The sequence below is a fragment of the Acartia tonsa genome, chromosome 13, assembly GCF_053477335.1.
Source record: "Acartia tonsa isolate MP-2025a chromosome 13, ASM5347733v1, whole genome shotgun sequence".
Classification (NCBI taxonomy): domain Eukaryota; kingdom Metazoa; phylum Arthropoda; class Copepoda; order Calanoida; family Acartiidae; genus Acartia; species Acartia tonsa.
Genome location: NC_137272.1, coordinates 39,580,965 through 39,608,621, shown reverse-complemented (window position 1 = coordinate 39,608,621; position 27,657 = coordinate 39,580,965). Strand labels below are relative to the sequence as shown.

At 37.5% G+C, this 27,657-nt stretch overlaps 3 protein-coding genes across 3 annotated transcripts in view; all 3 read left to right on the top strand.

Moving 5' to 3' along the window:
• Nucleotides 1–27,657, top strand: part of LOC145335297 (uncharacterized) — a 76,300-nt gene that overhangs the window by 14,187 nt on the left and 34,456 nt on the right. The window contains exons 3-10 of the mRNA XM_080181034.1: nucleotides 830–881; nucleotides 1,215–1,301; nucleotides 2,591–2,671; nucleotides 6,533–6,577; nucleotides 8,906–8,961; nucleotides 11,502–11,611; nucleotides 12,989–13,049; nucleotides 13,629–13,684. Coding sequence (XP_080037160.1) covers nucleotides 830–881; nucleotides 1,215–1,301; nucleotides 2,591–2,671; nucleotides 6,533–6,577; nucleotides 8,906–8,961; nucleotides 11,502–11,611; nucleotides 12,989–13,049; nucleotides 13,629–13,684 — 548 coding nt within the window. The remainder of the gene's footprint in view (nucleotides 1–829; nucleotides 882–1,214; nucleotides 1,302–2,590; nucleotides 2,672–6,532; nucleotides 6,578–8,905; nucleotides 8,962–11,501; nucleotides 11,612–12,988; nucleotides 13,050–13,628; nucleotides 13,685–27,657) is intronic.
• Nucleotides 15,010–27,657, top strand: part of LOC145304575 (uncharacterized) — a 38,749-nt gene continuing 26,101 nt past the window's right edge. The window contains exon 1 of the mRNA XM_080146492.1: nucleotides 15,010–15,087. Coding sequence (XP_080002618.1) covers nucleotides 15,057–15,087 — 31 coding nt within the window. The 5' untranslated portion in view covers nucleotides 15,010–15,056. The remainder of the gene's footprint in view (nucleotides 15,088–27,657) is intronic.
• Nucleotides 18,245–27,657, top strand: part of l(1)G0004 (RNA-binding protein pno1) — a 185,813-nt gene continuing 176,400 nt past the window's right edge. Inside the window, exon 1 of the mRNA XM_080146487.1 lies at nucleotides 18,245–18,263. The gene's annotated coding sequence lies outside the window, so the exon portion shown is untranslated. The remainder of the gene's footprint in view (nucleotides 18,264–27,657) is intronic.

The window sequence follows — 27,657 nt, the reverse complement described above, 5'->3', positions numbered from 1 at the left end:
CTTCTTTTTTTGGGAGGGGTTAAAGCTGCTCTAGCGCATGTTATATTAGGATATTTGTATTTACTTTTTATAGGTTATTTTAGGTTAAATTAAGTAAATGTTAAGGATTTCCCCGTATTGTTAGGAAAAGTGACCCGCAGGGTTATAGAGCCACCTGCAGGGGTTAGAAATAGGAGAAGAGTTACTGTGAAAATACGACGAAACCCGCTACTTAGTTTTCTTTCCGCGGGCCTTATATTAATCTAAATTAATTGTCTTACTTGTTGATTTCATGTATGTTGATTTTTTGGATGTTTTGATTCTTGTTATGTTTTGTTTTGTCGGAAATAATCGAAAGATAAATTAATTTGTAAACATAGATTGTGAACATTTTTATGTCATTAATAAAAAAAAATATAAAAATTATAAGTTATGAAACCTGTACTGTGTTGTGTAAATTACCATGCAATTGTGGTGGATCTCTTAAACGGCCTAAACGTAATACACAATTTTCAGTTTAGTTTAGAATGGAGTATCAAGGTGGGATTTTTATAAGCAGAGTCCAAACTTTAATGGTTAATTGGGGATGTTGTACATCAATTTATTATCCATTATCATATCTCTTTAGATCAACTTACCGCAGATATGAAAATGAAAAATTATAGGATTAAAACCAGTTTTATTAGCCCCCGAAGTGTCGGTATTACTAGCATTAATTTTTTAATTTTGATATTCGAGGAAAATTGTCTGTTATACGAAGCTAAAATTTTCAGTATGGCTAAGAACCGATTATTATCCAGCAGATATTAATCGGTTTGGAAGCTCTACTTAATATCATTTTGTTATTTAGGGAGAAGACACCACCCTTAACCCCACAACAAGTAGCAACAACACATTATCAGGGGAATATTTCATCTCAACAACAACTAATTTGCCTCCAACTTTCCGCTAGTTATAAATAAAACTTTCTTTGAAGTAGTGTAATATAATTGTCAATTATTAATCGTTATAAAGTCAGAATAAACCATTGAAATAATACAATTCTAATGCAGAAAAACAATGCATTTGGTCACATTAATAATCATTATTCAGATAAAACAAATAGTTTCTTCTCCATAAGTTTTAAATTAGTAAGCTGAAGTCATCGAAAGAAAACTTTATTTTTTACTAGCAAAATTCTTGGAGGCAAAATAGTTGAAATTTGAATTGAAATAATCCATCCTGCACATTATTAGACACTGCACAGAGTACAAACTTGCCCACTAGTGGCGCAGCCAGTAGTAGTAGTAGTAGTTCTAGTAGTAGTACAACCATTAATTCAGGTCCTGCAGGCGGATATTCAAGTCTTTTAGTCTTGTTTTTCAAAAGTGATAGGATGTCTCTGTGAATGTTTGAAAGTAGCAAGATGTTTATTAAGAGATATAAGTTTTCCGGAATTTTAATGTAGGGAGTAGATTTGAAATATGCATCAAATTTTAAGGATTTTTTATAAAATTCGTTTTTTGTAAAATTCTTTATCTAAAAGCGAAAATACATTTTAAGTTAATTAATTTTGACCAATAGGATAGGTGGATTTTAAACTACCTGCGCTCTAATTGGTTGAATGATGTACGACATCCAATCAGAGCGCAGAATTTTTAAATCCACCAATCACAGATGCCAAAATTAATTAACTTAATTTGTATTTCCGCTTTTAGATAAAGAATTATACAAAAAACGAATTTTATAAAAAAAAATCCTTAAAATTTGATGCAGATTTCAAATCTACTCCCTACATTACAATTCCGGAAAACTTATATCTCTTAATGTTTATCTCTGTCTGTTGCTTTATATCTCGATAATTGCTGGACTGATTTGTTTCTCCTTTACGATAAAGCTTGGGGGGCGGGGGGGGGGGGGGGTAGCTCCACCTTCCCAAGAAAAATCGCCAATGGAAAGAATATCCCCCATTAAAAAAAAAATTTCCCTTTCTTCCCTTATACCAAGGATTCCGAGGATTTGAAATTTATATGTCTAAAATCAATCTAATCTTATAAAAATAAAACCTTTTATAAGCATAAAAATAATTAATGGAAAATAAATTTTCTTTTATAACTATATAAAAAGAAATTATATGACATAAATACACGAAACAAAGGAAAACTCAGCATTGTTAATGCTTTTAATAAATAAGGAAAATCTTTTTAGGATTATATAAGCTGATTTGCAAAAAAAGTTATTAATTTAGACGAGGGAAAAGCTGGGAGGCAGAAAAATAACCTGAAACCACCAAAAGACTTCAATCTTTTGTACATCAATAAACAGATTTAAATTATCTCATCATCTGATTTTCAGAATAATGATTCATAGGACAACAATGTATAATTCATAAGTAAAGCATCTTTATAATCAAGTAATAAAAATCTACGTGTGTAGTACACAATATCCTGTGTTTAAGATAATTTTGAAATAAATTTATAGAAAGTTCTGACGCTCATCAATTGTCATGTTCGTTTGATTTTAGATCTTCGCTTTTAAAGATGTTTTCATCCTTGTTTGATAAGCCACATATGAAATTCGTTTATGAAATGTCACAGAAATAATTGAATATCCACACGAGAAGAAATTTTAGATGAAAACAATAGTAATGTTGAGTCCAGAGAATTAACAAGTAGCAGTGAAGATACTACCACAGTGTCACCTTTACCTATAGGTTAGTATGGATAGATAGATAGATAGATAGATAGATAGATAGATAGATAGATAGATAGATAGATAGATAGATAGATAGATAGATAGATAGATAGATAGATAGATAGATAGATAGATAGATAGATAGATAGATAGATAGATAGATAGATAGATAGATAGATAGATAGATAGATAGATAGATAGATAGATAGATAGATAGATAGATAGATAGATAGATAGATAGATAGATAGATAGATAGATAGATAGATAGATAGATAGATAGATAGATAGATAGATAGATCGATGGATAGATGGATAGGTAGATAGATAGATAGATAGATAGATAGAAGGGGGAGGGGGGTAATAAAGTGGTGATATTTCCACAAAAAAACCCTGTGACGATAAAAATTTTGCCCCCAAAACTTCCAAAAAAAATTGTTCTTTGTCCTAAGCTTTAAACCCGAAATGTTGTTTTTTACCCACCCCCAAAAAATTTGGGTGGGGTAAAAAGAATTAACCCCCTAGATGGAGAGATAGATGTTTTTGTAGCAAAATTTAGAGGGACATGAAAAGTTTTTTTTGAGATATTTCAAAAAAACAAAAAAATCTGCCATAACCAATTATTTATGTGCATTAAACTTAGACAGAAGGACGGATAAACATATGCAAACACTTAAAACTTTTTATGGTTTGATTCATATTAAACTGATATTTTATATTCATAATAAATTGACCTATCTCTGAATCCACAGTGTCAACTAAAATTAATTTGATTAAAATTGTAAATTGTGTAGTGGTGATTCGATCTCTGAATTCAAGGCATCGTTAAGACATTTTTAAAATTATTAGAATATTGAAGTTTTTGTGGAGACTAAAGCAGAGAATGAAGAAAAAATTGACCTTGGGCTAGATTTTGTAAAACATATTTAAAGAATTGAAAAATATGTGTAGAAAAATTCGTTGAATTTCAATTTAACCTTTATCATTTCCAGGAATTTAGAATATTTTGGGTAGTATGATGATATTAATATTAGTATTGGGGTAGGGCAGGAAACGTGCAAATTGGGGAGGCTAAGGAGCTTTGGGTGGCCAGTGAGGCTATTGTATACGCACAAACACAAAAAAACATACACATAAACGTAAACACACGCATTCGTTTTTTATACAACAATGTATTTGACGAGCATACGACCCATATGTTATAGGCATGCGTTGTTGTTGTTGCTAGCTTCCCGGGAAATCCGTCCCTAGCATCCCTTCCCCTTTATCCCTTTGACAACAAGACTTAATATTCACTAGAGGTGTCAGTGAGGTCAAAGAAGCCGAAAGTGTCGTCTTGAAAAATGGTTGACCCGGGTGGTAATATGGTGCACGTCGCCTTTTTCAGGATAAGGACAGCACGGTGTGTGGACTAACCAAATGGCATGTCGGTCCTATGGACCATAATCACAGCAGTGATTGGTGTGATATTGACATATTATCACAACCACGACATCCCCTATAGGCAACCAGTAGATGCATGATATATGGATGCAATTATACTTTAAATATAACTAATAAATTTAACTGTAAATTGTAATAGTACTCTTGTAAACGGATGGACTAACAACACGCACAGTGTTTTTACTCTATCCGTATAGCCACACGGCTATTTTCCATTGTAATCATTGTATTCTTCTGTTTTTCCGAAATAAATTATTATTATTATTATTTGATATTATATTTTTTGAATATTATTCTTAGAAATTCTAATTGGATGAAAAATATTTATCATTTTGTAAATGATTAGAATGTCAATTTTAGTATAAACTTAAATTAAGTTAATTATCTCAAAACTCATTGTAAAGAAAAATCAACTCATTCGAAATAATTATATATTCTTGAATGTTCTATTTTGCTAAATTGAACTATCTTTATTTTTAAATATATCACTAGCGGCTATACCCCTAGAGGCCTCTAGGGGCACTTGTGGAGGGGGGAGTCGAATTTGATAACCTAATTTCTTATTTTAGATTTTAAAAGAAAAAGTTTAAAAAGTTTTTTGGGGGGTGGATTTTTTTGGTGGGGTGCCCCCCCCCCCCTCATTTTTAATTTTAGTTAAAAAATTAAATTTTTTTTTTGGGGGGGGTTGGAGGGTATTTTTCCTTTTTTTTTGGGGGGGGGGGGGTGTCCCACCCCCCAAGAAAATAGTTATGAACCTTCCCAGGACCTATGAGAAGCTTCCCTGTTAAGGAGAACCCGATCGGTTCAGCGGTTAGCGAGATCCGTCGGTACAAACTCACAGACACACAACACACAGGCAAACAAACATCCTGTTACTTTAGTATAAGGATAGAACACACCATTTGAAAACAAGGATGACAACATACATAAGTAGCGAAGCACTAAACAGACAAAGTGAGTCATAAGTATGTTGGTCTTTTGGAGCTTGACTGATACAAGTAAATCATAGTTAAGCTTCGCTAATGATAACTTTATTAACTTTCGATTTCCAATCTTTTAAATATAATTCTAAATATTTAATATTCAAAATTGTTTTATTGAAGAAAAAAATATAAAAGCTAAAAAAACATATAAAAAATATATTTTTCTTAGTTAAAACAATTGAAACAGTAAAATAATACCGTCAAATAGCCTAAAACAAGGATGATGACATCAATAAGTAGCGAAGCACAAAACGTACAAAGTATGTCATGAGAATATTTGCCTTTTGAAGCATGAACGACAGACCGACGGACCAAGTAAATTATACCTGGATGCACATTGATACAAGGAAACTTCACCAAACATTTCAGTTGTCTATCTAAGATGGTAGCTGAGCAAATTTCATTTTCCCCATAGCATTACGGACTGACAGACTGACTGACACACAAAGTAAATCCTAGAAAAGCTTCGCTCCCAATATTTTTTATTAACTTCCGTATTACAAGCTTTTTAATAAAATTGTTATTATTGAGTAAAAAATAAAAGCTTGTTAGTAAATTCTAAAAAAAATAATAACTATCTATAATACAAAGTAGAACGATGTCTGTCTGTCCGTCTGTCCGTCTGACCGTCTGTCCGTCTGTCTGTCTGTCCCTTAAGATCTCTTAACCACTGAACCGATCGGATTCTACTCTTCAGGGTATGTACCTATTGGTCCTGTGGTGGTTTTAAGCTATTTTCTTGGGGGGTGGGACACCCCCAACCCCCAAAAAACAAAAAAATCCCCCCCCCCAATTTTTTTTTTTTTTTTTTTTGCTGAAGATTTCCTTGGTACTTTAACGAATTTCGCCTTAATTTTTTTTATCACCTCTTGGGGCAAAGCCCCTAGAGGCTAGGGGCGAAGCCGCTAGTTTCTAAAAAAGTACCTACTATCCATACGTTGAATATATTTTTCTTATTTAAAACAATTGAAACACTATAATAACAACGTCAAATAGCCTAAAACCATACACGAATATATTTATTCCCAGAATAAATTGGAAAAGAAGAGTTGAAATATCAAAGTATTGATTTTAGCAAGTTAGTATTACAAAAATACCGACTATCTGATTCTAGTTCAGAGGTTCACCTAATAAAAATGTAATGCAAACTGGTAGAAACATTTAGCTAAACATAATAAAAATAAGATGATTAAAGTCCCTCCACAGATTATGACGTCATGCGATAGAATATCTCATGAGAGGCCTGTACACACTATAATTGACCAATGGTAAAATTTATGCTGGCCTCTCATTGGTTATGACGTCATAATCTGTGGAGGGACTATAATCATCTTCATAAGAAAATACATAGAAAGAGAAAAAAAAATACGAAAAGAAAACGACTTAAGGCAAAAACTAGTGTTACTGACTTACCGACAGATACGAATTATCTGCTTAAAATCAACTATTATTTCAGTATTCTCCACCTCAGAAGAGTTTCTCGAAGATCTGAGTATTTCAGGAAATTATCAAAAGCTTTGGTTAAGTCAAGAAGACAAAAATTGTCGATTAATGTACCATAATCTCGCAAATGGAGTGCCAATTTCAAGGTTAAATGCATTACATACAATTAACTCTTTTTTTGCACGACCTTTGTTTAACTGTACATAGTAATGATGTGTGGATGTTTCCTAAACTCTAAGTATTAAGTCGTGCATCTAACATAGCAGCAGTAGCTACGTAATACTACTTAATATGACACAGTCTTGGATTATCTGGTTTGTTTATTAATTTGAGAGCAAACGGAGCTATGAAAAAAAGAAGAATAGAATAGTTCCTATTGCTGCTATTTCAAAAGGCATGACAAATTTAAAGTATGCCAAATGACATTGTCAAAACTCTAAGGTCGTACAATCAACATGTTTTAATGTTAATAACTGAATCAATAAAAGTCCAAATTGAACCAATATTTTAATAAACCTATTCAAAACTGAAGGTTTTGCGTCTGAGACTGATTTTTATTGTTTTTTTTTATTAAACAAATGAAATTAAACATGAACATTATAAAAGAATTTTCAAGAACTTTTTAAAATTAAAGATAAATTTTTGACGCATTTATCATTTAACAATAAATCCCTTTTCAATAAAGTATGTTTTTCCTTTTTTATTTACCGAGTGCTAAGATAAACAATATAAACTGAACAAAAAGGAGTAACTGGACAAAGTATCTCGAAAATTTGCCCTGTGACGTCATAAAAATGAGGGGAGAGGCAGGAAAGAAAACTCTTAAAAATGAGATGGATAATACCTTCTACATTCTTTGTTTTTCTTGAAACATTTTGTTTTTAGAAAACAAATAATTTAACTTTTTCAATAATCTAGGTATGGGTTTTCTTGTTTGAAAATAATATTCTGAAAAATTCTATTTTATATCAGTGCCTTTTTTATTGTGGTTGAATTTTTTCGGATGTATTCCTGAAAAGCAGAGGCCATGTGGTTTGCGGGATGTTAAGCTGACATAGTTCTTCATTTTATTATAGTAAACTGATTTTTTTTTATTTGGGGGGGGGTATTCAAAGGGTAATACGACCCCAATACATTCGGGGGTGTCTAAGGCAGCACCCATTAATTAGTAAAATTTTATGTAGAGTTTTATCACCCCTTTTAGCCCCAAAAGTTAATGGTGATTTCATAAACATTTGTTTCTGCTATTAATAGTAAATTACGGTCATATCGTCGACATTTGCAAAAAAAAATCGGGTATAGTCCCTTTCGTGGCAACGCTCCTTAAGGGGCGATTCTTCGTTATTTTCAGAATAGCTTTTCTCCTATTTCTAGCTCCTGTGGGGGAGCTCTAACCCTGCGGGGCCAATTGCCTAACCCTGTGGGGCATACTAACCCAATATAACCTAACCTTACCTAAAATAACCTATCAAAAGCCATTTAAAAATACGACGAATCGCCCCTTAAGGGACGTTGCCACGAAATATATTGTATGTCAACACACAAAACCTAGTCCAACGTTTTACTTTTAGAACGTGATGCGAATATGTTCTTTAATAACTTTCTTTCTTATTTATGTCTTTTTCATATGTTTTACTTTTCAACAAAATTGTAATAGAAACATTTGTTTTTCTAAGGTAAGGCATTCTATCTATAATACAAAGTAGAATGATGCATGTTCGTCTGTCTGTCTGTCCGTCTGGCCCTTAAAATCTTGGTAACCACTGAACCGATCGGATTCTACTCTTCAGGGAATATACCTACTTGTTTTAGGCTATTTTATTGGAGGGTGGGAAACCCCCAACCCCAACCCCCCCCCCAAAAAAAAAAAAAATTTTTAAATATTATTTAAAATAGTGGTGGAAAGGGGGATCTCCAGGTAATAAAAAATGTAAATATTCCTCTAGGGGCAAAGCCCCTAGAGTCTAGGGGCTTTTCCGCTAGTTTTATATGTAGGACATGACCATTTTTGCATCTGTATCACAATGTACATATTTTATGAAGTTGATGAACAGATTATGACGTCATACGATAAAATAACCAATGAGAGGCCAGCATAAATTTTACCATATTGGTCAATTACAGTTTATACTGGCCTCTCATTGGCTATTCTATCGTATGACGTCATAATCTGCTGAGGGGCTTTAATCATCTTCATATTTTATCTATTATTATAACGAAGCCCAACAAATTGGACAGTCGGTAAAACGAACATTAATAAGAGAAAAGGAATGCCTTGGCCTAATAATGATGCATCTCATTACCTTGCACAGTTATAGAAAAGGTCACGCAATCAATGGGCGTATGAAATGACTTTTTAAAACTTAAGCTTTTGATGTGATATTAGATGGATTAAATGATACACTGAACAACACACCGAGAAAGAATGTTGGTATAGTTACCGTAAGTATTCTTTTCTTAGCAGCGAAGCTACTCTATAATTCAATTAGTCTGTCTGTTTTTCTGTCCGTACCGCAACAGGGAAGCTTTTTTTATTGCCTATAAAATAATGACGTCATACTGGCCTACCATTGGTCAATTAAAAAGCATACTAGCCTGTTATTGGTAATTTAGTTTGTGTGTTGGTCATTTGTATTGTATGTCGTCATTTTATAATAGGCACTATAAAGAGCATTGCAATTGGGAAATTTTTAACTTGGAATTTAGAATATATTTTTGTTCAATAACTCTTCTAGTATGTTGGTCTGTCAGTAATTCCATGGAATTTTTGAGAAAATTATAATCTTTTCTGTTTCAAAGCTGAAGTTTCTTTCAAAAAGCATTTTTAGAAAAGACTTAGAGAAAGATAAAAGATTAGAATTACTTAAAACTAAATTTCTTTTCAGTAAATACAAAAAAAATGAAGTAAAAAAATGAAGACTCATTGGAGTTATTTTAGTAAAGCAAAGTACAGACAGAGAAAATTGAAAATCAAGAACAAATATATCCATATTAATGTCTTAAAAATATGTGAAGGAAAAGGAATATTAAACTTTCAAACAGATAATACAGAATACTTTCATACAGAATGGGATGAAAAGTAAAGGGAAAGTAAAGAGAAGAAGAGTAAGGGGAAGTAAAGCAAAGTTTAATATTCGTATTATCTTCTAATAATAAAAATTTACATTATGGACAGTCAGACAGACGGACAGACACAAACTTCTTAAGAGTAGCTTCGCGACGAAGCCCAATCTGTCCCACTTTTGAGCTAGACGATTCCCTTTTCTCCCATCTCTTTTATAGAGATTCCCCCCCCCCTTCCCTTTTTCTTTTCCCTTTATATGACGTCATATAGGAATCGTCTTGCTCAAAAGTGGGACAGATTGGGCTTCGTCTAGCTTTGCTCCTACAAATAGAAAAAGATAAATAGACACAAATGAATGAATGTAATTTTGCAGAAGAAAAGATTTGTAAACATTCAAATTAAAGTTCTAATAGAAAGACATTGTTAGGAGAAAAAAAACTATTTATCTAGCAAGATTAAATGGTAACTTCTATCAAACTTAGATTGGACCATAAAAACCCTTTCCCTCCCTAACCTGTTGAGAAAAAGTAAATTTTAATATTTTAGGTTAGGTTAGGTCAAGTAAGTGTTAGGAGTTAACCCGCGACTGTGGCTCAACACGTAGCGCATCCGCTCGTCGTCGGGAAGGTGATAGGTTCAAATCTCGGTCCGCCACCGCGTCATAACTAAAGACGTTAAAAATGGTTCCCACTGCTACTATGTCAGATGCGCGACGTAAATTGTTAGAGTAGGGGGAATGCCTTGGCCCAAAACAGGCGCAACTCGCTACCATGCACAGTTGGGACTTCTCAGACAAAGGTCGTGCATCTCAGAGAGTTAGTTGTCTGATGGGTGATTGGACGCTTTACACTGCAATCATAAGTATTGTATGTATGTTTCAAGGTGCGTGGAGAGGGGTCTAGTACCCGAACCGACACCTAGCCCCCTAGAGTCTTTAACTCTTTTTAAGTGTTAGGAGTACTCTGCAGGGTTGGAACCCCCAGGCTTATTAAGAGTTAGATATTATAATTTAAATAAGGTTGGGTGGGGGGGGGGGGGGGGGGAGGGGGCGGTAATTCAGTTTAATAAATTGTAGCTATTTTATTTTTTTATTTTCTTTTAGATTACAGTGTTAAAGAAGACCATTATTTAGTTTTCAAGCACTTTAGTTAATGAATAATTTAGGATACAAAAAAGCACTTTTTTAGAAGAATCACGTATATAAAAACTAACCCTAATCATAACAAGTATTATAATGACCATAGTAGTTCGGCAATAACAAAGTAATTATAATTTTGCAACATGTTTAAAAAGAAAAAATGATTATCCAATAAAAATGCGCTAAAGGAAATATTCTAGTTAAGGATTTAAACTTTTATTGAATTTTGATTGGTTGGTTCAAAACTTGTAATGTTTAAACTCTTCAACCAATAATGTGATCTACAGAAGGGGTAATTTTGTTTATTATCGTTGGGTACGTACACCAATTTTCCGTCTATTGTCGTATCCCTCAAGATTAATGGGTCTTAAAAATCTTCATCTTTTCTAACTGAGATGGGTTTTTAAAAGATGCCGCGTTTTTTCTCCACATTTTTTACGCTATGAATAACAAGCGCGGCATTCGTGAAATCTAAACAGAGTATACAACTTAAGAATTCAAAATTTTAAAATTATAATTATTATTTTAGCTATTTGTATAATGTCTAATAGCTCTAAAAAGATATATTAATTAATATGCAGCAAAAATGGATTTAAGATGATTTGTTTTTCTGTTAAAAAGGCTGTACCAATAAAAACGAAATAAATAAATAAATAGTTGTATACTCTGTTTAGATTTCGCGAATGCCGCGCTTGTTATTCATAGCGTAAAAAATGTCGATAAAAAACGCGGCATCCCTTAAAAACCCATCTCTGGGTAATTTTTTTCAATATTTTGTAGGATGATAATATAGCAGTTCAGACCCAGATCTACATCATTTCTGGAGTTTTTGGAGCCGCCATTTTTATTCTCATCATCGTGGTTGTCATTCTTACTCTTCAAATTTCAAGGTAAATAGGTTAATTGGTGCATGGCGAGCATGGACCGCCCCCCCCCCATATTTTTAAAATGAATTGAATACAATGGAGGAGTACTCACCTCGCCACCGTCCCATTTTTTTTTTATTTTCAAAGAATAAAGGGGGATTCTATGCTCGCTAGTTACTCTGAGAGAAACCTTCGATAAACCCCCTTCCCTTTTTTTCCCGAAATCAATATGACATCACAGGAACAAAAGTGACTCAAAAGTAATTCAGATTGGACTTTGTCTTTACTCGTCTTTTATGGTCTCCAAAAAAATTGTTTATGTGTGTGTGTGTGTGTTTGTGCGTAGCATTTTTTAAGTTGATGCTCTTTTACTATCAGCATTTAAATATAATTTCCACTCGTCATCTAGGATACTTGGAAACATATCTGCCAAAGTAGTAGGATGTATGAAAACTGTATATTTTTTGATGTTTTGATGGAAAATTACCTGTAATTAATTAGCTATCCAATTCTTTATATAGAAATACAAGGATGACAACAACCATAAGTAGCAACTCGCAAAAATAATCCTGGATGTACAAACGGACAAAGTGAGTTACATAACTCACTTTGTTAGAGCAGATATTTGGTAGTTACAACAAATTAAAGAGAGGGAATATGTGATTATTATATAGAAAACATTAGAGAAAAACACTAGAGGGATAAGGGGTTAAATAACTGTATGTCCTTATCCCAAGGACCTTGTGCCGACTCTCAATTGGTTCTTTTAAATCGACCAACAGTGTCGGGAACATTAACACAGTCAAGTAGCAGAAAATATTTGATAGCAGATGAAAAAGGTCCTTGGAAAAATGGAGCAGATAGTGATCAGTATTTACCTCTATACTTTTGATCTGTTTAGAAAACTACTATAAAAATGTTATATGTGTCTTTTGTAGCATAACTGACAGACCGACGGACCAAGAAAGTTGAAAGCTGGAAGTTTGTTGTTATCTTATCATAAAACTTTCTTAATTAGCAGCTGAGAAATTTCCTTCCTAATAATCGTTATGGACGGACAAATAGGCAGTGTGAATTATAGAGTAGCTTCGCTACTAATAAAATGGAAAAAATAAGGAAATGATTATTGTGTACATGTCAAAACAACAACTAACATTATCAAACTAATGAGCTCTAAATCAGATTTGTGCCCAAATATATAAAAACATGTTCTTTATTCGTTTTCTTTCAACTTTTTAGACTTTTATTTAAAACTAAAAAGGTTGTATGTACAGTACAATCAACTAGTGGCCAAACTTTTTCACCAATTTAAAGAATGTAATATTTAATTCTAGGGGCATGTCAATTTATTTCCATTGATAGATCCCTTGCGATCCCAGGAAAATCATCTTCAATATTTAGATTAAAAGATGAAATTGGAGGAGAGTTGGAGAGATATGTGCCAGCCCCCGCCAGAAGACAGGTTAGTAAAAACAGCTAGATGAATTCATAAAGTGTCAAGTGCAAGTATAAGTTAAACTTTATTGAAAAGTAATAAGTCTGTCTTAAGTGAGGAAAATATTTAAAAATCATCCAGAGTTTTCAGCGAAAGCAGCGGTTTTGTCGCCGTTACTTTACATTTCCATATTGTACCCCATAAGTGCATCTGTTATGCCAAATTTTAGCGTTTTTTCTCCTGTTTTAAATTCTTAGAACATACTTTTAATAATAAATTTTAAAAAATGGCGGCGCCCTTTGTTCTCGGCAGCCGTCACGCAGTGCATTAAAATAGATTTACAGAGATTGTGATTTTTTTAAATATTTCTCATTTTACTTTCTAAAAACAACAAAAAAAAGCCATTCAACTTTCTAATACGTTTTACATTTACTTTTATGAAATTATTTTGCTGCATTTTCCAACCTTCCTCCAACTTTTCAACGTAGCTCCTAAATTATATATAGCACATTGTATCCTTCAAAAACAACAGCAAAAATTCAATGTTGTGTTCATTTTTCTACCATTAACACGAGCCGCGCAATTTGAATTCGTTTATGTCTGTAGGTGATGGGATATGAGAATGGAGGATTTTCCCGGGGGGCTGGATACCCAGAACCAGGCAAAGTTATCACATTTTTTCTGTGAAGATTATTTGTCATTTTATGTGTCTCTATAGTTAATCTTATGTATAGATGAGATACAACTCAGGGTTCTAAAGGGATAAGACAATTGCCGATAAATTGATGTAGAATTCCCAATGATAATAGACAAATTTACCCCTTCTGTAGATTACAATGAGTGGTTTTGCCATTCAATCTAATGAACCCACCAATCAAATTTAAATTAATGTCCCTAACGTTATTATATTTCTTTGGTGACTAGTGCAATAAACAGCCCAATGTCCCCTCCCTATATAAAACTATATGATGACAAAGATTAATATTGCTATGATCTTTTATCCAGGGTCGTTTCCTTGTGATATTTGAAGCAACCATCTAGCATAATAGTTATAAACCTTCCTTGGACCTATGAAAAGCTTTACCGTAAGGTAGAACCGTGTCGGTGTTACGGTTTGCGAGATCTTAAGGTACAGACACACTAATGGGCATCCTTTTAAATAGATATTCTCCTTATATAAAAGTAACAGGATCTGTGCCTTTTTAACTGTGTGAACCGACGGATCTTGCTAATCGCTGATCCGATAAGGTTCTTCTTTTCAGTTTAGCTTCTCTTATGTCCTGTGAAAGTTTATAACTATTTTGGGAGAGGGTACCACAAACCTCCAAAGAAAAATAGCCCCTTGAACAAAATGCCTCCACCCCCTCCCCCCCCCCTAACAAACTTAAAATACCCTCTAGTTTAAACAAGGATGACAACATCCATAAAAAAGAAGCACTGAAACGGTAGGACAAACGGACATTAACACTTATATAGTGTCAGAACTGAATAATCAGAATATAAATGTATAAGAGTCGAAGCAAAATTATAAGTAAATTTGTTGAAAAACTGCTTGATACAGGATAATGTTTACGGGCATACTTACATTTTTAGGGCTTGATTATAGAGTTGCTTCGCATATAACATTATACTTTGTTGTCCCAGGAAGGAATCAACATACCAAAAATCAGATCAATCTGATGATTACATCACATAAAAAAATTGTTGTTAAAAAAGTAAAAATAAACATGTTTAAAATGGACGTACGGACATTCTTGTAATGATTACAGAGTTGTTACGCTTTCTAAATCGTACCTAACTACTAAAGGAATCACCATGCAAAGTTTGAAATCAATAGGACAATTCTAACATGCCTAAATTAACGAAAATAGCTATCTGTGTGTAACTGAAGTACGGACGGACGGACATACGGACGTACGGACTGACCCTAATTATAGAAAAGCCTCACTTTTAAACATTCTGTCGAAAATGTGACAATGCAAAGGATTCAATGGTGGGAGAACCGAATCTACAAGTTCACCCTACAGATCAGAGATGCAGGAGAGACAGAATATCGAACAGTTTGGTAAGATTTTTCTCGTATTCATTCGAATCCGGTAGATAGGAACCGGTTCTCATCCATACGAAAAAACTATGTCTAGCATCATATTGTATCCAGCTTTCTACGAATATAAAAATGTACAATCATAAGATTAAAACCAGTTTTTTAGCCGGTGCCTTCGGCACCTCGGGGCTAAAGAAACTAGTTTTAATCTTATAATTGTACATTCTATATCCGCGGAAAGCCGTTTATAATACGATGCGAGAAATAACTTTTATTTTACAGTGTGCTATTCCTGCCGCATTCGAATATTAGCAGAAAGATACAATAAATATTAAAAGGATGTCTGTGTCTCTGTCTGTACATGGTTCTCCTTTGCAATACAGCTTCTCATAGGTGAATTATTGTCCCTAGAAAAAAAATGATCCCCCCCAAAAAAAATAAAAGTTAAATTTTTTTTTTTTTAAACTAAAATCGAAAATAGGGGAGAGGGTCGCAAATCCTTTCCTACCTCAGTTGCCCCTAGAGGCCTCTAAGGGGACACAACCCAATCTGTCCCGATTTTGTATCACTTTGAAAAGTGCGATTCCTGTGACGTCATATAAAAAGGGAAGGGGGGAAGAAAATCTCTACCCTTTTCTCCCATCTCTTTTGAAGAGATTTTCTTCCCCCCTTCCCTTTTTCTTTCCCGAAACGTATATGACGTAACTGGAATCGCACTTTTCAAAGTGATACAAAATCGGGACAGATTGGGTTGTGTCCTCTAAGGGTATAGCCACTAATTATTCCTTTTAAGGTTTCATACTGGTAAATAGACCATTATGAATTAAAGATGAAATGAAAATTGCAAACATTAATTTTTCATTGATTTCTTTTTTTGTATTCATTAAAATTTTATTTTAAATATTAAAGTCCTTACTCCACTTTTATGTAACATTGCAATCCTTGTTTTTAATGAATGTAATTAAATAATCAATCAATATTGTATGTTGTGTTAATAGAAAGGATGACAATATCCAAAATAGCGAAGCTTGGCAAATCAAACATACATTTTCTGTTTAATTAAATTGAAGTTTCGTCGTTCTTAAATTAATACTTTAACTTTTAAACTAGCGGCTGAGCCCCTAGCATCTAGGGGTTATATGGAAGGGTTGAAAATAGCCTAAAACCAGCACGGGAACTATAAGAAGCTTCACTGTAAAGGAGAACCATATCCGTTAAGCGGTTAGCGAGATCCTTCGCTACAGACAAAAAAAGCTTACTACTTTATATAATCAAAAAAAGGTAAAACAAATCAAAATATTTATATGAGGCGTAATTGCTATAGAACAGATGTTAGTACCGACAGACCATAAATGAAGAAAATCTTCTAAATGAATCGAAAAAAAGAATTATATTTTCATACAAGATAAAAAATGCTATGCTTAAAAGCCCAGTCCCTCGAATTTTAAAATTATTATTTCTTAAAACAGACAGACAAACATAACATTATTGGGAGTATAAAATAAAACTCAAATTATTTAATCAATCTATCTATATACTTATTATTTAAAGTAAGGGAATTTTATATTAAACATAAAAATCGATTAAACTTCTCTATATTGTGCTATTATATATGATGTTTTAATCATATATATTCATGCAAAAGAATCAAATTTCTTATGAGATTAGACTAAATGTAGCTGTCTATAGTGCCCTAGTAAAATGGGAATAAATGTCTCTGCTTTTGGCCTACCTACTCTATTAACGTCAGGAAATACTCTATATCCCATCTCTTTTCTAAAGGGGTTTCTTTACCCCTTCTCTTTCTCTCTACTATGACGTCAATAGAATAGGTAGGCCAAAAGATGTAACATCCATCCCAATTTTCTATCCATTATATTAGATTTCTATTTTAGATGGTGGGGGGGGGGGGGGGAATTGTGTATTTTGTAAACAATAAAACTATGAGACTAGAACCATGGTGTGACCGCAAAAATATTTCTGTTAGTTAAAGAGAGTTTCTTTTTCTTAATTGGGGGGGGGGGGGGGATTTAAACTATTAAACCTGTGGATTCGGAACTCTAAACATAGTGATAATAGTTATTTCTCGCTGTTTTGTGAATTTCAGGATATTTATGAGTAAAATTGAACATAAAATCAAATATTCTAAACTCTTTATTTAATTGCAAAAAACGTTGCATTTTAGTTTTGATTTCCCAATAGTTTTTACAAAAAAAGTACTTTATTATTACAAATATTTCATGCCGTCATCAAAGGGGAAAATATGAAATTATTGATTAAAAATTTAATTTTTAGCTTAAAATATGCAGATTTAATAGTAAAATTACGTTGCAAATTATGTTAAATTTTATAAATAAATAGATAAAATTGCTGTACGTTTTTATTTACATTTCAAACCGGTTTCTAAATCTTCAAACTCCTATAAAAGCACAGGTTCTTAGAAGTAAAATTGTATTCTGATATGTAAAGTCCTCAAGGTAACAAGTAATTAGAGGCAATCAGCTATCACATTCTACTTTGGTTAGGTAAGTCCTTTTAGTTATAAGGCATGGAACCCAAATTAGTTTGAAATTGTATTTATGATTAATGTTCATTTACCCCAGAACATTTGATTGAAATCCAAAAGCTTTACTAGTTTTATTGTACTGCTTTAGATTATTCTTTACTTTAAGCTTATTTCTTTATTTTAATAAGCATTTTATCAACCTTATACATTTGTTTCTTTATATGTATTTTGGTTGAGTATATCAAAAGTAGTATTTGATATACTCAATCTTTTGCTACTAATTCTAGATATTTAGGTACAATTTTGTAGTTGCTGATTTTAGCTACAGCTTACTTTGAGTTAGGATATCTAGATGATATATTCACACCTATTTCTCACCTGGAAGGACTCATTTTAGGGTAAGAATAGTTTTGTTATTTGTGTATTATTTTGATTGTTGTTACAAGTAAAGGTTTAAATCAAGTTCAATAGTATTTAGCCAAGTAAAGTAACAAAATTAAATCTTGCAAATAGCCTTTATTTCTTAGTTTGAATGTTCAATTTCAGTCATTTGTAATTGTTTAAGTGAATTTATTTATTATCTGTTATTGTTTATCATATTTATTAGCATTTCGTTTGCCTTTAGCGAATTAAGTGTTAATAAATCTGTCTAAACTGACCAAGCTATATTTGCTTGATTCACTTCACTAAGTAATTATAATTAATATATTTAATATTTCAGAAAAACTGCGTCTGACTGTTAAACCTAATGTTTCTACCTAGTGATTTATATAATTTCTAAATGTTTAATATGTTTTGTAAAATTTTAATATTGTAAATAAATTAGTTGAATTAATCTTGTAGTTATTTGATGCAAATATTAATATGTGGTTTATTTTAATTTAATCTTTAAGCTCTTTTTCAAAAAACCCCAAAACACTCGCATCGTATTATAAACAGCTTTCCGCAGATATAGAATGTACAATTATAAGATTAAAACCATTTCTTTTAGACCCCGAGGTGCCGAAGGCACGGGCTAAAAAAAACTAATCTTAATCTTATGATTGTACATTTTTATATTCGTAGAAAGCTGGATATTAGGATATATAAGTTGGAAGGAATTTTAATGTTAGAGGGAGATTTGAAATCTGCATCAAATTTTAAGCATTTTTTTAAATTCGTTTTTTGTATAATTCTTTAGTTAAAAGCGGAAATATAATTTAAGTTCATAAATTTTGACCAATAGGATAGGTGGATTGGAAACTACCTGCGCTCTAATTGGTTGAATGATGTGCGACACTTAAGCTTCTCCAATCAGAGCGCAGATAATTCTCAATCCACCAATTACAGATGTCAACTTAAATTGTATTTCCACTTTTAGATAAAGAATTATACAAAAAATAAATTTTATAAAAAAAAATCCTTAAAATTTAATTTCTAAAAGGTTTAAACCTAATTATGTATCCATTAATCTAATCTTCTCATACCATGAATTAAAACCTTATTAAGCCAATTAACGTCATAAAAAAATTTAATCAATAGAAATTTCTTGGCTTCTCTAAATCTGTAAATCTTGTATGAATTAAATATTTTCTATTCTTTACATGAAAATTAATATGTAATTAGATATTAAGAAAGTTATTATAATAACTAAAGTGTATAAAAGATATAATTAAACAAAATTTTTAAATGATAGAATTTTCCTATAAAATGACGATAACTAAAAAATAAGACAATTTTTTTTGCATTTAAAATGAACCTTTGCCCAATTTGTGAAATATGGAATTTAATTATTGAATTATTGAGAGATTATTGTTACACCTGGCTCTAAAGTTTTAAAATAACTTTTCTCGTATTCATTCGAATCCGGTGGATAGGAACCGGTTCTCATCCATACGAAAAAACCATTGCCATACTCAATTAGGCCAGGGTGATGTAATAATTGAGTAGCTTCCACGAGAATTGCGGGTCAGCTTGAAATGTACCATTCAATACATACAGCTGTGCGCGAAGCTTACCAATCTAGCGATTTGCCAAAGGATTCTCACAACCAATATCCGTGTGCATCTGAATCCTACCTTCAGAGAATCAGGGTGTAGTGGGTCTTACTTGAGATACTTGTAAAATAAGCAGAATGGCATTTTCGTGATCCTAAACGAGTGGACAGATTTTTATGAAATTAGTACCGTTTTAAAGCGTTAAATTTTCTCTATTGATTTTTCTTTTATTTGAATTTTTAAGCCCACAAATGACGGATCCCGAGTTTTAATTATGAAACATTTGTACTTATTATATTCTGTTAAAATCTTGTGATATCTCATATGAGGCCATATTTTTCCAAGAAATTAATATACATATAATGCTCCGCATTTATATGTATATTTGACCTTTCTATCATCTACGCGTGTAGGTTTTAGGCGATATTTAACTTATGTACTTTTGTAGAAGAGAGCCCCAGTTATCCAGGGATTTGGCATCCTCAATGCATCACGGAGATTTCCCCTGCACAACTGAACGTGACTAAACGGGAAACTCAACATACACTCCGGCCTGCTGCTATATCCTACGCAGACCTACGTGTATCCCTTGCCATCCCTGTATGATCAGAAACGCCCCCTCAATACTTCAATACTCTCTGTAATTTTCCTATATGTATATTGATATAATATGTATTCATTAATTTTGTGTAAACTATACTTGTCTATTGAAAATACATCAGTTCCGCACAAACAGTTGTTAGTAGAGTATCAACTCCAATTTGTGGGCAGCTAATCCTAGCTGCAATTAATTATCCAGAAACATATAAAATCCCCTGTGGGTACTTGCGTGTAGTATTCGTTATTTAACTTAGCGGAGACGTACAAACGAAGGGAACGAGTTGCTTCGCTCTTGAATCGCTTCAGCCACAACGTTACCATTCCAACGTGAAGTGCCGCCACACTGCTCGAGGCGGACTTTATTAGTTTTTTAAAAAGCTATCTATTACGTCCGATCCGTTACAGTCAAACTGGTGACAGCTGTGCTTGGATAAACCGCAGTGCTCAACAGGAGATTTACGAGGAAATTACCCAGAGGAACTACGGTAATTTCGGACGATTGTGTACATCCAGACGAGTTTTATGAGAACTGAGATCAGAAAGGACGAAGACCCCTGTGTTTGGAGACCAGTGTGGGACCATTCTGACGTCTGGGACATCAACTTGGTAAAATTTTCCTTAAATTTTGAAGAAATTCCGTTAAGTTTCAAAGATGGCGCAAGCTCAGCAGACCGCTGATCTAGAGCAGTTGAATTTGCAGCGTGCTATTCAAGAGGCACAGGCAGAAGGAGCGCCAAATGAGAACGCTCAGCTCATTGCGCTAGGCAATACCTGGTTGGAGAACCAGCGCCGGAAGCTTAACAAGCAGAATTTTCCCCGGTTTTGCAACCGAGCCGGAGAAGATTGGGATGGCCACAAGACAAAGATGGCCAATGCGTTTAGAATTGCCCGTCATCACCCATCGGATCAAGAGGGTAGGAAAGGCCAATACATCATGAGTCTCGACGGAGAAGCGTTCCAGATGGCCCGAGAAGTCGCAGACAACCAAGATGCGCTCACCCTTGAGCAGGTAATGGATAGGCTGGATGCCATATTCCTAGCACCATCAGATTCAGACATCAACAAGGACGCGTATAAGCAGTTGTCACAGGGCAAGAACGAGATTCCGCAGACGTACCTTGCCAAGAAAGAGCAGATGTGGTTGAAGGCCTACTCCCCAGACAACCGTGATCCAGGCCAATTCCGGAAAGAGGTAACCCTTGGTTTACGCCATCGAGAGGTACGAAAAAGAGTTTTCTGTCAGCTACCTAGTATTACCAGCATGGGTGTCCTACGGAATGTTATTATGAACGAGATTGCCACACAGCGCCAACTTATTCACCATGGAGATGCTGAGGATACCTCCATGGATGGCCTCGCCACGTCCAACCGTGTCATCTATCGCAACGACGGCACCGAGGATATGGAGGTCAACGCTGTCGGAGATGGAACCAGTAGCGTCAAGTGCTACAATTGTAACCAGACAGGCCATTATTCGCGTAATTGCCCTAAGAAGAAACAGCAAGCGAGTAAGGGTACGGGCGGTGCCACCAAGGACAAACCGAAAGGCAATTGCGGACCTATGGTCTCATCGATACCGGTAACAAGTTGCACGAAGGAGTCGCCGTAAATGAGGAGTTAGCCCGGAAACTACAGTTGCCGATCGTTCCTTGCAAGTTATCAGTGGGAACAGCGGCGAATGGCGGCGATATGGACGTCATCGGCCGTGTGTACAACATCAGTGTCATCTTGGGAGATGACTGTCCTAGCTACATTCGAGAGGCCTTGGTTATACCTGAGCTTCGCACCCCCATCAATCTTGGGTGCAAGTGGGTCGAGGAGATTCGTGGAGTTCTAGATTACTCATCACCGGTACAGGCGGCGTTGGTCGTGAAGCAGACGAGAGTTCCGCTTGTGCAGTCCATCGACTACGAGGTTCCAAGTACCTCAGAAGACGAAGAGCGGTCTGGAAAACCGCCGGGGGAGCACTCGCCCCCCAATCCTCAGATAAGTGTTTCATTACGAGCCTTCGAGGAGTTGAATGCAGAAATAAGTAGCTATAGTAGTGCCTTAAATGTTTGTACACCCACTTTTAAAGATTTATGTAAAGCAGAAGATAATTTTGCGAATGGTAATGTGCACCATTCACGTGAGTTTTTAGCACTTAAACCGGATTCCGTCGAATCATATGTTGCGCAACTTTCTTTTAAGCACAAAGCAAAAGCAGATTTTGAGCGCAAAAACGTTTGGACACGTAATGTCAAGGGACCGCTTCGTAATTCCCAAGGGCCGGCCGTTCGTTTGAAAACCGTCGCAGTAGGTAAGCGGCCGCGTCCTGTCCGTTTGTCCGTCCAAGCGACTAGGATTCTCGCGCCAGAGTCAGTGTCTGTCGTTAATTTTCTTCCTAGCCGAGAACTCCGACCGCAAGCGACTGTCATGGTAGAAGAGACCGTTTTAGATGATAGTCCAGTGCGTGTGTTGGAAGGAGTATACAGAGCCCAGCAAAATGGGATAGTCCGCATCCCTGTCGTCAACTTGCAGGAGGCGCCGTGCATTGCATCGGCCGGGTGTGTGTTCACCGCCGAGATTTGTGAGGACAGCAGTATGGTGATCAACACCGAAAGCTTGGTGTTGAGAGAGCCCCATGAAGTTATTCAGTCCATGTCCGAGAACAAGACGAGCGACGCCACCAAGCCCATGACGAAGGAGCAGATGGAGAACCCCACGTTCAAGGAAGTTTGGGAGGATCTGGAAATGGAGGACAACGAGCTACTGAACGAGCACCCCGATGTCAAGAAGCAAGTCAAGGAGCTCATTTACGAATACAGAGACATATTCAGTCGAGAGGCCCCTGGGCACACAGACCTGGTAACAATGAAGTTGAAGCTCAAGCCAGGGACGGAGCCCATCAGGCAGAGATACAGGGAATTGAACCCTAAGATGTTGAAGGATCTGGAGGCACAGATGGCCGACTGGCTCAACCAAGGGGTGATCGAGCCGAGTTCATCGCCATGGGCGAGCCCCCTTGTTCCCGTGCGCAAGAAGGATGGAAAGATCAGATGGGCAGTGGACTTCCGCAGGTTAAACAGTTGCTTAGAGCAAGACAGTTACCCGCTGCCGAGGATACAGACTCTATTGGACCGCGCAGGAGGACATCGTGTATATTCAACGTTAGATGCCACAGCCGCCTACTTCAACATCTCCATCGATCCAGCATCCAGGGAGCTGACGGCTTTTGCCACGCCAACGGGTTTGTGGCAATTCCGCCGCATGCCCTTCGGCATCAGCACAGCACCAGCGGTATACAGCAGATTCATCAGCACCGCAATGAACCCGCTGGGGAGCGAGGTAGCGCAATGCTACCTCGATGATGTAATATCATACAACCTGAGAGTTGCGGATCATGTACCACAGATGCGACAGGTTTTTGAGGCCCACCGCAAGGCTGGAATCAAGCTGAAGGCAAAGAAGAGCAAGCTGTTCCAGAAGAAGATCCAGTATCTTGGCCACATGCTGAGTCACGAGGGTATCGGTATGGTGCCAGAGTATGTGGAGCGTATCAAGAACTGGCCGCCGCCCTCAACCGTCGCCGAGTTGAATAGTGTCCTTGGTTTTTACGGGTACTACCGGACCTTCATACCGGAGTACGCCGACTTGACGTGTGAGATGAATGCACAGAAGAAAGCCACCAAGCTAGAGTGGACTCCAGGGATGGATGAGCAGTTCCAGCAGTTGAAGGACAAGTTCCAGAATGCCCCCATCCGCGCTGTGCCTGATTTTGAAGCGGATACCCCATTTCAACTGACCACCGACTACTCCGGAAGAGCAATCAGTGCGATCCTGAGTCAGGTTCAGAATGGCGCCGAAAGGTTGATCGCCGCCATGGGACGTAAGACGACTGGCGCGGAGCAGAGATATCCCTCATGGAAAGGAGAAGCCTCCGCAGTTATTTATGGCATCAGAAAGTTTCGGACAATCCTGAGCTTCAAGCCGTTCCAAATTAATACGGATAACAGCGCCCTCAAGCAGTTGAAGTCACTGAAGAAGAACACTGGCATGATGGCCAGGTGGACTGAAGAGCTGGCTGGTTACGAATTCCGTGTGGTTCATCGGCCGGGGAGACTCAATACCAACGCCGACGCGTTGAGCCGGCGTACCGATGCTGACATGCCAGACCCCACAGCCGAGGAAGAGGCTGAGCAGGAGGAGTACGTCGGAGCTGTAGATGATCCTGCCGACGAGCTTCCTGACCGCCGAGAACGGTACACAGACAGAGTGTACCGGCATCAGTTAGACGACCCTATTTTAGAGAAGGTTCGTAGATGGATTGGCGTTGACCGGCGTGCACCAGACAAGGCAACCCTGCGTGGAGAGAGTAGGGACGTGCACCGGCTGGCTGAGATTTTTGACACTCTGCGCATTGCAGAAGATGGAGTTATTGAGCAGGAGATCAACACCTTCACAGGGAAGCGACGCAGAATCATGGTCCCTTTATCCCTGAGAGAAGAGGTGTTCACCCACTGTCACGGAACTACCACAGGAGCGCACTTTGGCATGCACTCCACCATATCAAAGTTTTTGAGAAATTTTTATTATGTGGGACATCAAGCAGACATCCGCCTGAGGATCGCCGTCTGTCATGACTGCGTTCAGAAGAACATCAAGGCCAACATCAAGATAGGAGCGCACGTACCCATCCAAAACGGGTACCCGCTCCAGACAATTTATATGGATGTGGTAGGCAAGTTCGACACAACCCCAGAAGGATACAATTTTATCCTGACGCTACAGGACGGATGGTCGCGCTTCGTTCAGGCGTACCCCTTGAAACAGAAGACCGCCGACGAGGTTGCCACGACAATTATGGACAAGTTCATTTGTACCTTTGGATGCCCGCAGGCATTCCACAGTGATCAGGGAAAAGAGTTCTGCAACACCATCATGAAGAAACTCTTGCAGAAGCTCGGTGTTAAGCACGAGCTAGGCCCCGTGGCGAACCCCCAGAGCAACCTTATAGAGAGGTGGCACCGGACCATGGAAGAGACGCTGAGAACCGTGATCCAAGGACGGGAGACTCTATGGCCAGAGTATTTACCTGGAGTTGTCCTGGCGTACAACACGAGGATCCACAGCAGCACCGGCGTGACCCCCTTTCTTGCCTTCCAGGGTAGAGAGGCTACTCTACCCGCGGATTTAATTTTGCGGTTACCAAACCCTGATGATGACAAGGATATTCCCACAGCCGTGAGGAATTTATTGGACAGATACACGACCATGTATGAAGCCATGGCGAAGAGTCAAGCAAGCACCATTCGAAGAAATGCTTTGCAGTATCACGGCAATCGCGAATTTCGAGTAGGCGATAAAGTTTTCTATTTGGCACCCAACCATGGTAAAGCAAAGAAGAAGATGACCAAACATTGGAGTGGACCATACTTAATTACCGAGAAGTGTGCCGACGTTTTATACAAGATTCAGACAATACCAGCGGGAGAAAAGGAGGACTTGGTTGTGCATGTTGGTCGGTTAAAACCATATTAACCCCCAGCAATGACAGATGGAGACCCAACTTCTCCCCCAGAACCATTTGAAGAAGACGGAGATGAGGCAGGGGAGCAAATTCCCTTGAATCCAGAAAGGCAGGCGAAGCCGCCTAATCCAAGAGTTGATTTCTCAAATGGGGATGACAGCGATGAAGAGGGAGGACCCCCCATTAGACCGGGAGGAGCACCACCACCACCGCCCAACATTGACCCCCTCAACCTTCCCCTACCGGATACACCACCGCCTAGATCACCAACGATGCAGCGCACACCGCGCAGAGAGCAGAGTGAGAAGAGAGGGAGGGAGAGAGATCAATCTTGCGAACCGTCCGGTTCGGGCACTCAACGGAGAGATGCCAAGCGAACCCCCGATAGAGAGAGAAGCCCGAGAAGAAGCTCGCCCCCGCAGACACCGCGCCGAGATAGAGAGCGCGAGCGAGCTACGTACACATACCCTTCCGCACCCCGGGTAGAGAAGCGCGCTCTGAGCGACAATGAAGAGCCGTCCACGGACTCACCCGAAAAAGGGGAGAGGGTTAAATCCGGAGGAAAGAAGCAGAGGAGTGGGACACTTTGGCAACAGCAAGTGGAGGAGAGCAAAGAGGTGTTAGACAGCTCGGACGAGGATATGGACCCGCCTGCAGTGGCTACACTTGCGCGGACAATCAGAATCCCCGTCAAACGCGGAGCAAAGCTGCCGTACAAGGGTACGAAAGAGAGTGCGGGCCATGACATATACTGCCCCGCCCACACAATCCTTCCCCCTGGGCAACAGACTTGCGTCCCTCTCAAGCTACACACCCGTGTACCCCCCGGATATTTTCTTAAACTCTTTGGCCGTTCAAGCATAGAACGGGAGGGAGTAATTTTACTGGCAGGATTAGTGGACAGCGACTACACCGGCGAGATACAAGCAGTCTTCTGGAACTTGAGTACCGAAGCAGTGGAGTTCAACAAGAATCAACGAGTGTGTCAAGCGGTGATCCTAGAGACTCGCGAGGTGGAATTTTATCATGTCGATAATCTTCCTACCACTGATCGCGGTGCTAACGGCTTCGGTAGCACCAACCAGTGAGGCATATTCATTAGACATAGTAGATTGCACAAACCCTTCCACCATCAAGAAATTCAACAAGGAAACAATATGCAGAGCAGAAGAACCTACACAAGAAGTTCCAGTGAAGGAGCGCTACACAATTCTACAGAGGCCAACCCTGACGAAGGTACACGGATACTCCTGCGAAGTGAGGGTATCCTTGTACCATTTCAAGTGCGGAGTTTGGGGCCACCTCAAGTTACAACAGGTACCCCAAACTATGAGGCACGAAGAGATTACTGCAGAAAATTGCCGCCGCATGTCACTGGTGCAGGAATATCAAATTTCTGGCTACGGTGACCCTATCAAAGTAAAACTTAACCGCCCAACCTACGTTTCGGCAACCCTGGCCGGATCCCTGAAGATGGAAGACGACAAGATCACCTGCATTGGGCAGACCATCCGCATGGGCGACACCATCCACTACAACACCCTGAAGTTAGCTGAGTACCAGATTCTACTTAAAGAGGAAACTTTTCTGGTTAGCAACAACAAGGTAGAGAGTGAAACTGATCATCTATCTCTACCATGTCCATATCATAAAGGGGAGTGCATCACTGGCGCTGCGACATTCGTCTGGAATATCAACGACAGTTCCTGCACCCTACAGATGGTCAACACCATCAACCCCCTCACCACCATGGACACCTACCTAGTGGACCACCAGCAGCAAGTTTTACTCAACACTACAGGCGCAATGAAATTAATGCATTGCCCCTTTAATGTCATCACCACGGACCACGACGGCATCTACCTGGGCAAGACCAGCGAACTCAGCAGACTCGCCACCATCGACCCCGGACAAATAGATGTAAACCTTCAAGCTGCAGTACATTTAAATTATTTAGCCTACAGTATGCGCCAGACCTTCAGCCAACTAGATGTAACACT